Below are 10,108 nucleotides of genomic sequence, written 5' to 3'. Positions count from 1 at the left end.
TAAGGACCATTGGTTTTTGGGAACATGAGACCAGACCTCTTTAATCATGACCTAGATGCAGCAGGACGCTGAGAGAAGCAGGCCTAAACACATTTCAGTTTTCCTCCTCTAAGATGCCTCCCTGACTTTTATAACTGCTCGCAGCTTTGGCACAAGAGGGACACCCATATCACATCTAGTGCTGACTGCAGGTGCACCCAATACCAGGGTATTTTTTTAAAAAACAGAAAAGAAATAAATCTCCTCTGTTCGAAGCAGTGTTGGTACGAACACAACTAGGCTATCTGCTCCAGTCTGAGGACGAAACACAAGCTCTGCAACTCCCACACAGACAGGCTGTGAGCTGCTATCTGCAGCCACTCACTGCACATTAACTGTCAGCTTCATTTCAGTTGCCACAGAAGAGCAAGTATTGAGAAATGAAGAGAGTATTTCCATTCTACATGTCACAGAAAACAGAGCAGACAGGAAGCAGAAATACCTACACTGGTACAAGTTGATAGCCACCCTCAAAAAGGGGAATTGATCATAAATACAATTAAAAACCTAACTAGTTCTTTAGCCACAGTCCTTTGTTTTATTACATCAGCGCCTAAACAGTCCCAGTGAAGCCCTGAAGTTAGCACTTCCTATAAACAAGGTGTGGGTGGAAAGCATTGCTCACAGCTCTCCTGCTGCTGTGGCTGCTACTGTTTGACAGAAGCCTTACCGCACAGCCACCAAGCCTGCCATTCTGCAGCATGCTGCCCTCAGCTACTTGGACGTATTTCACATCAGCATTTCATATCTGACAAAGAAAGGTCCTCTGCTAAACAACTCAGTCTGCAGCTCCGCCACCAGGTGCTGCCATGTTTTTTTCAATAAGGACACCACTAAAAACTTTCTGCAAAGGCACTAATCCTACAAACAAACAACATTACAGTGAAATTAAGCTAATTTCATCCACTCATGATAAAGAAGAATTCTAGAACAGCAGAACAGCTTTAATGAATAGTATCAGTTGCTAATCCTGACACTATTATGCCTGAGCACAGCTGAAAAAGGGTGTATTAAGCTAAAAACAAGAAAAAAAGAAATAGATAAAGCCTTCTCTATTCTAGAATGATGGAAAAATAAACATAGTTTTACAAAAAAAATCCTGCGTGTCAAATGGGATGTATGAGATTACTACACCACACTGTTTAAAAGCAAAAACACAGCACCAGCTACTGCTCAGTGAGATTTGCTTTCCCGCTTAAGAAAGGAAAATTCCAATTGAATAGGAAGAAGTATGTTTCATCTTTATTCAGGTTAAGATATAAGGCAAGTCTCTAAACCTAGGAAGGAAGGAAAGAGACATGTAAATAGAGTTCTGTGATGCTACAGAGTCTCAAGGAAAAAATAGAATTGATTACTGAACCAGATTACCTAGGTTAAGAATGTTTATGTTAAGAGCTTTCAAAATTTCACCACGTTTTATGTAGAAGTTCCTTACAAAAGTGCCATAATTTCACATGATTGATAGTGATTATCATGGATGTGTCCATGGAAGTTGTCTGCAAGGTAATAATATGCATTTTCACAGGAATGCCTTATCCTTCCCTTCTCAAAGGATGGTTTAGGAAAACACATTTCTGATCTTGAATGTTTGTCAAAGTTCGTAAACCTAAAGGTACCGTATTTGTATGAAAATTATTTAAATCCATCATATTTCATATCATTTATTTTTTACATGGATGAAATCTCTGAAGTGGGAAGAATTCTTCAGGCTTATTTTTCTATTACTTGTTATAAAGCAACAGTTTTTAGGTAAAAGAAAAAAAAAATAAACACGCTCCTTCATACACTTAAAGGATCCCAGCTGCTCTGAGAGAATACATCAGTGAGAAAAAAAATTGCTTTGTACTTTTTCAACACCTTGTAATCATTCTGAGCATCTTATTTTCCAGCTACTGTTACTATTTTTTTTAAATGTTACCAGGAAAGGAACTAAGTTGGTACGAGTGCAGGGTTGGTACGTTTACAGCCAAAATCTTTGGACTACAGAATAGGGTACGGCCACATAAACCACCAGCAAGAGAGCAGAAGAGGGAGTCAACAGCACCACAGCTTCCCTGTAGGAATAACTCAAGCATACACTCTTACTCAAGAAGGAAAGCCAGTCTATCAACCCACATTTACTAATTCGTTGTGTCAACAAGCTGTGAGTTTTCACCTTCACAGAGCCCTCCACAACTGCTGCTCAAAGCCGACAATCTAATTGGGTAGGACCAGCCCTTGTGAGTGCAAATCCAAAAGTCACTGTTGGCAGGCAAAATGCAAAATTCTTCCCAGCTCTGAGAGATATGGGCTGAACTCCCACTGATGACCCATGGACAGAGAAGAAAACCTCATTCAGCTTCTCCTGGAAGGAAACACTCCCCTCAAAATGTTTCACAGATACAAGAAATCTGACCGAATATTGTCATGGATTTTAAGTACTTCTGAATAGCACCACAGACAAACAAGAGAAAAGAAAAACAAAACTCATGTGCCATTTAAGAGTGTAAAAAGAACAACAACAACAAAAAAAAGTCAAGAAAAACAAAGGGAGAAGATACAGCTTCTGAACTTTACCTATACTGTTATAATGCATCGAAGTGTCTTCTCATCACACTGACTGTGACACATGGTCCTTCTGTCCCTTTTCCTCCTCATGGAGTAAGATCTGCATGTTCAGCAGTTTTGCTGAGTTTATTTGCACATTCTGCTCTCACAGCTGCTCCGTGCTGTCTGCAGAGGGAGCAGGTTAAACAAGCATGCCTGAAGGGAGATCTGAATCACTGCTGCTGCCCTGATCAATTTACTCTTCCATGTAAAGCAGAAGTGTGATGCAAAGTTCACAAAGATAACTTTTTAGGTCTACTAATCTGGGCATGATTCAAAATGCGAGAGCAAAATTTTAAACCTGAGAATATGAGTACACATCTGAATCTTTGTCTGACCTTTAATGATAGTTTATCACATCAACTGCACCTTTGATATTTTTTGATACTTCACCAATTTTTATTTAAAGCAATTTGCAATGTGAGTTGCCATCCACTTTCTGCAAGCTCTAAAAAAAAAAAAACAAAAAAAAAAACCCAGCTAACCGCTACCCTGTGCCAGTCATCATCATTTCAACCTCTCTGTGATGACTAATATATATTGACTAATATATATTCCTAGAACTGCTAGAAGTGAGAGAGCAGAACAGGCAAAGCAGAAGAAACTTTGCATAAAACCATAACCACACATTTGAAAATTAACTATCATGTTAAAGAAGTGAGACCATTCCACCAAGTAGGTATAGCCTTCTTAAGATTGTAAGATGAAACCCCTTAACCACTTTAAACTTGTAATTTTATTTCCTGTCTTAATAGCAGTACTGTTATTGGTGTTAAAGTAGATATTTACTGTAGATATTTAGCAAAGTATGCACACCAGGGATTAATTTTTTTTTTTTTTTTTTTTTAGTAGTTTTATTTAATTAGTTTAAGATGCACATGTGCAAAAGCTTTCACAGACTGGTCAATGTGGAAGAATGGAGATCAGTTGGTTCAGCCCCTACTTAAGCAGGGACACCCAGAGCCAGTTGCCCAGAACCATGCCCACACTTGATGTGCATTGGAGACCAGTACCTTTCTTGACACCATGCTGCCCTGCCGGCTCTGCCTGAACCCACCAGGAGAAGTCCCTTGCCCTCGGCTACCTGGAAAGCGAGTGGCATATAACAAGTAAATAGCACTTGGATGATACATCCAGTGAAGCCTGGAATCAGAACAAGCTGGTCTAGCTTACAGCTCACCTCATTAAGCACAGGCTCAGCTAATGCATGAAGCAAGTAAATATTGCTCATTCCAATAGCCTTTATAACTACTTCATATAAAAGCTGAATAAAAGGCTCATTTAACTCCGCCAAATTGGTAGGAGAAAGGAAGTAGAGCTATAGTAACCTGCTAAGGAAGTAGAATTAGAAACAAGCATACATTATTCTTCAACCTCTGGTAGAGTTATGGGTCCATGGTATTTTCATATCCTATAATGAGACAGGATTTCACCTCTAGATCGATCAGCAGGCTTTTTATTGCAGGAGAAGACAACAGTAAGAATGGCATACGTCAGCATTTTCTTCCATAAAACACAGTATAAAAATAAAGAAATGTATAGGAGAAAGGTGAATTCCACTCATCACTACTTATAGAAAATCCAATTTCCAAGCACTTAAAGACTTCAGTTATAGGCAGGAATGGACAAGTCACAAATAATGCAAACCTTTGCATCTTCAACTCTTGGTGAATGCTGATCCTCTTCGTAGGGAACAGTCTGACCTTCTAGCAGAGCATTGATCAGTACCCTGACCTGTATAACCTAAACTAAGTTGTAGCCCAGATCTAATTTGATAGCCAAGATCTCTCTGAAGAGATGCATCATGACATAAGCCTGGCCTGTGTTTTAATTGCAAAAGACTCATTAAAGACAAGTATATAAAAGAAAAGAAAGCTGTCACTATTAATACCAAACTAGCTTTCTTAAAAATGTGAATAAACTTCCTATCAGCACTGACTTCCCATTTATTAAAAGGAAGTTCTAGTTCTTTCCTGCTGAAAAAAAATATATTTTTAGCTTTGCCAACAAATGAGTGAGTAGATATATGTACATACAATGATACTCAGAAATAATAAAAAAAAAAAAAACCACCAAAAGAGACAGATTTGAGTTTTGTTGTTATTTTTCTTTGATTTTGTATTTGTCGAGCACAAACTAATTCACTGTTACAGGTAACAGAGTAGCAACAGCTCTCATAACAAAGTGTATCTTCTTAGGATCCTCAATAAATACATAAATAAGTGTAAGAAGTTATTGCCAAAAATTTACCTAAAATGCCATATAATTTCTGCAAGGTCTTAATCTCCTTTACACATAAATAGAGATAACATATATTGCCAAAAAAAAAAGCAACAAAAAAACCCTACAACTTAATATGAAGCTTTTTCCTACTTCTTGTTACTAGGTGCCATCTTGTGAAGTTTCTAAAAGCCCTGGAGGCAAGGAGCTCTTGAGGATGTGGTTAGAATTTTCATATGAACAAAGCTCTATGTAGATTCTCCATGATAGCACTTTTTCATTTCTGTAAGTTTACTTGACAGCCAGGGAACATTCCACAAAAATTTTATACAAGGGTACATTAGGTCTTATGACGTAAGTAAGAATGAAATTTTAAATCAGCAGAATATATTGCACTGCTAAAAATATCCAAAGTCACATTTTCTTTCAGTTACAAATGCTGACTTGAACTTTCATTCAACAGTATCTTCAGTTTCGTACCAAATTTTTTTTTTCCTAGAAAATTTTGATTAAAGTATAACGTATGCTTTCAGAAAAGAATATATTTGTTGTATCTTACTGTCCTAGATTTCTAGAAAAATCTGAGGCCACTCCATCATGCCACGCTTTCTTCCAAAACTCCATGTATGCCTCAAACGCAAGCCTGAGACAGTGCTATTGTGATCATATGATCCCAAAAAATAACCCTCTAAAAGCCATTAAAGTCAATGAAAATGTCTCTACATAATCCTAAACTCATCAGTAACGATGCTGGCCAATTACAGTCATAAGAATTTCTCTTCTGCTGAATTTGGTTCTGAAGATAAACCATTAAACATTTGCCCCTTTTTACTCTGGCACCAATAAAAAAAAAAATCGCATAAGCCTGCACAAAGCTGTATGAAGCACTTTAATTTTAAGATTTCCAATTCACCCTCCCTCTTTTTCCCCAGGGTTGCAACATCTTAAATTCTAAACTGAATGCTTTGAATTCTGAAGCAGATAAAGTTCAGTGCATTGCTCACTTTAAGAAAGCACGCTGTGGCAAGGTCATTTCTCTCTCTCCCATTAAATACACATACCGATTTATGTACCGAGTACCTGCCCGTACTTATTTTTTTAAGGAAGTTTTCCTGCTGACAGATTTATTGTAGACAAAACATGTCTTACATCAAAACTGCAACTAAAAAAAAAAAAACTGCTCAGTAAAGAGTGTTTCACTGGGAATAATACACTTCTCTACTACGTACAAGAACAATACACGTGGTCATTAATCTGATTCGGTTGTCTTTAATTTTCCTCCCCTAATAACTGAACTCATACTTTTGGCTGATAATAGCAAGAATGCTTCAATTAATCATCTGGTTTACACTGAACACAGGTCAGCTTGATAGCAACTGCTGAAAGAAAGGAAATATGTATTGAAAGATTTTAGATTTACGAAGACAAAAATAAAAGTGAAAAAACAAATCTTACCTCTGAAGGGCAAATAAACATTTTACACACACAGAAATACAGTAACTTTAAACTGCAGCAGATAAGTTATTTTCACCACCTATTTTGAATGAAACTTTACTGCCTCCTGCCTGAGAGGCCCTTGTGCAGCCCATGCTTCCCTGCAGGGGCTTCATCAAGCTCTCCTGTCTGCAACATAAAATCGAGGTTTGGACCAAAGGGAGCACACAGCAGCAGCTCTCCCCATGCGTGGAAGGGGTGCTTGAAACACTCCTCCCTGGCAGTGCAAGACCCACTTGGGATGTGCTGCCAAAGGCCACGCAAACTACCAAAGCCACTGCATCAGAAGCATTCTGCCCTGCCAAGTATTAACCTCCCAATCACCTTCCTGCTATTTCCTCTGCTATCCACAGATAGCAGATTTATTGGTTTCTCATAAAGTTTGCTCAAGGACACCATGCTGCAGCAAGCTATCTCAGCCTCTCCATAAACACACCTTGCCAGCTGCTAGCAAGGCTGCAGTCAACTCCACCACCCGGATAAATCTTCCCCCTTTGATGAGAGATTTCCCTCTCCCCTGCCCAGAGATGACCATACTTTACCCGTGCAGAAGCTCCCCGGTGCTGGGGGATCACAGCCGGCTGCCAGGCAGGGCAAGCTGCCCTCCATTGCTGGCCCCCAGCTTGGCCCCTCTGCCTGCAGCCCCGGCCAGAGGCTGGAGGGGGTGGGATGGGGACAAAAATCCCAGGCTGCCGCAGGGAGTGGCTAGTCCTCCGACGTCAGAAACACACCAATAAAGGCACTTACGAGTGCATGCAGCGCAGAAATACTTCACCATGCGCTAGCTATCCATCAGCGATCCCAACATTACGACTGTCTTGCCCTTCCCCCCACCCCGCCTTAAGGGAAGCAGAATTTACCAGCTGCTCTTCAACCTGCTGAAAGTCAGAAAATGGCCATTGTTTATATACACACACAGGGTCTTGTAGCGCCCTCCACTTAGAACTAAAACAATTAGGCTGTCACACAGATATACCCTGCCACGTCTCTTCCAGAGAGACAACATTGCAACATACTCACAGAGAACATTAAACACAGCTTTAATATTGTGATGGTAGCTACAAAAAGACAACAGCCGTCTATTTGCAATAAGTCTGAACAATAAGAAGCACCACAGATAGCTAATGACGAGGATTTTTATATTTGGTCAATCCAAAGAAATGATTATTGTTCCAAAGAATGTCTATTTGTGTCAAAGAAAACCAATCTAACAGCAGTAAAACCACAATATGAAATGAAAAGTTCATGCAGAGGGGAGGGCAGCAGGGTGGCTATTTGTTTAGTATTATATTGGAATATTTTTCCTATGACATCTTTCAAGGCAAAAAAGCAATGACGTCACTAGCAGTATACTTGTATTCATTTCATTAAAATGAAGCAAAGTACCAGGTGTTTATGAGCAGGAGCTTTGCAATGCTATCGTTCTGTTAAGTGGAAGAGACCTCATATTACAAATGCATTACAATCTATTTAGTACGATTGTGATTTTGTCTGCCTTGCAAGATGAAGCACAGCCAGATGAGAACTAATGAATGCAACATGTGTTCATTCTTTTGGTAGCCATGCCTGCAGCCAGTTGGCAGAATGAATGCAGCAAGATAAATGTCAAAACAAGGCTATTTGTGAATATGTATTGCATATATTTTGCCTCTTCTCTCTATCATTCTTTGAATAGTTCGTTTTCAAACATTGTAAGCATATTAAATACTGCCTGATTTAAGCTTTTATTTCCAACAACAGGATAATCAAAAATACATAGGGGAAGTTCTCGACTCCATTCAAAAACAAGGATGGGCAGAATTTTTTTCCATGCTCACAAACAAACAGTTGATAAGAAGGTTCATAAAAACACATAGTAAAGAGAGAGCACCAAGAGTTTGGCATTTCTTACCCTGGAATTATCCATCTGCATAATTCTAGGAGTACCTTCATTTTCCAGCAGTTCCTGGAGGTACTATAGAAATCACACTGGAGGAACTGACCTCTGCAGTGGTTTAAAAAGCCAAAGCCAAACAAAAATATCAAGAAAAAGCCCAGACAGTCAGCTGAACATAACTATCCTATATTAAGCAAGACAGACAATGACTGTGATTAATGATTGTAATAAAAAGAGCCTAAGAAACTGAATGATGGAAAGTGATAAAGGGCAAAAGGCAAGGGAACAATTAAGTAAACAGCCCTAAGCCAAGATACTCAACTCACAGCTGCAGCACTGGGGTTGACCAAGACCCCCTGCTTTTCAGTTGTCCCAACCAACGTGTTGCATCACATTATTAGAGGAAAAAATCCTCATTGCAAGATGAAATACTGAGTGTTGTCTTGGGTGGGCTGGACACACAGATACATTTTAGTATCCCTTAAAACTTAGCACAATTACAAAATACGGGAAAAATCCATCATCAGGCTGTTTCTGTCTCAACAAAAGAAAAAAAAACTGCAATAGGGCAGTAAGCTTCTTGAAGAAGTCTCATCTTCAGGATGAGACTATGAAGACTAGTGTTTGAAGATAGTTTTCAGACACCCCCAGTACACTTGCTCACCCTGAAAACTCTCATCCCATCTGCCATCTATTGCCCACTAATTTGAGGACCTGGGTCACAATTCCTTCATTAAATACCTTTAAATCTTTCATGAAAACCTTGACCTCTCATTTGGATTTTTCATTGCCCATCTGCAGCCAGTACCTTCCTTCCTAAGCCATCTCCCTCTTGCAACCCTCCTATCTCCAACAGGTGTCTACCTCTAACAGACCTAAGCACCATCTTAGGCTTCCCTTCTCTTGCAATATTTTAGCACAACTCACACTTAACTAAAACACACACAGAGTAGGCAAGTAACCCTTGCCTAGGAAAAAAATATGTATTAACAGTGCAAAGTACAATGTTATACCCATGAAAAAGAAAAATAAAAACACCAATCTTTTCAATCTAATATAATAAAGCACACTAAAGATCAGGAGTAGAACCAAGCATGTTGAAGAAACATGGTTTGTTTGGTTTTGTTTGATGAGTGGGTGGTATTTTTTGTTTTGTTTTGTTTTTGTTTTTTGGTGTTGTTTCTTTGGTTTTGCTTTTTGTTTTTTTTTCTGTGTTTTTATCATCAACATGGGAATTTTCTAGAACATTACACATCTGGTAAGAACAGTGGATGTCTCAATACTGCAGAAGCATCAGTCAGATGATGAGCCTAAGGAAAGATCCTTTGAGACACTTCAGCTTTTTAAGCACTGAAACCCACTCCAAACCACACAGTCTTCAGAGGTGGGGGCACATGGTTTCTCTGACTTTTGAGGAAAGCCACAGTAAGACACAGACTCTTTTGAGTTGAGTTATCTCTCATGCAAAGAGAAGGAAGCAGGTTCCCTGCCACTCTTACATTGTTTTTCAGTATCCCAGATCCAGCTGAGTGAGCTGGGCTACCCCCCAAAAGCTACTGTCCCTCAAGCCACACAGGCTAAGGAATGGACATTGTCTTCCTGGGTTATCATTGGTAACTGAAAACCAAAAGAAGTTTTGGTTTCCTTGGTTGAGTTTCCTTGGTAATGATCCTGCTACACAGAAGGTATCTGTTGTATGAAGGTTGGAAAAGGTCTACCCATGTTTTTATGGAACCAGGATCTCCACCTCCCAGCACAGCAGGCTGTAGAAACCACAGATGACATGTGAGGTAGATATGTTGCTTACGCCATTATAATAGCCCCTCCATAATAATAATCCATCCATTACAACGCTCCCACTTATCTTTCCTTAAAGATATAAGGTGGGTTTTT

General features: G+C 39.3%; 1 protein-coding gene across 5 annotated transcripts in view; it reads right to left on the bottom strand.

The window, feature by feature from the left end:
* EML4 (EMAP like 4) overlaps positions 1-10,108 on the bottom strand; it is a 114,028-nt gene that overhangs the window by 83,093 nt on the left and 20,827 nt on the right. For 4 of the 5 annotated variants that reach the window (XM_010706752.3, XM_003203874.4, XM_010706754.3 and 1 more), the window contains exon 1: positions 6,882-6,990. The exons of the other annotated variant lie outside the window; for it this stretch is intronic. In XM_010706752.3, coding sequence (XP_010705054.1) covers positions 6,882-6,948 — 67 coding nt within the window. In that variant the 5' untranslated portion in view covers positions 6,949-6,990. Of the gene's footprint in view, positions 1-6,881; positions 6,991-10,108 lie in introns of those variants that run through there. 5 annotated transcript variants of the gene reach the window in all.

The sequence above is a fragment of the Meleagris gallopavo genome, chromosome 2 (assembly GCF_000146605.3).
Source record: "Meleagris gallopavo isolate NT-WF06-2002-E0010 breed Aviagen turkey brand Nicholas breeding stock chromosome 2, Turkey_5.1, whole genome shotgun sequence".
NCBI lineage: Eukaryota > Metazoa > Chordata > Aves > Galliformes > Phasianidae > Meleagris > Meleagris gallopavo.
The sequence above is the reverse complement of the archived record's forward strand: the minus strand, read 5'-3'. Positions and strand labels throughout refer to the sequence as shown.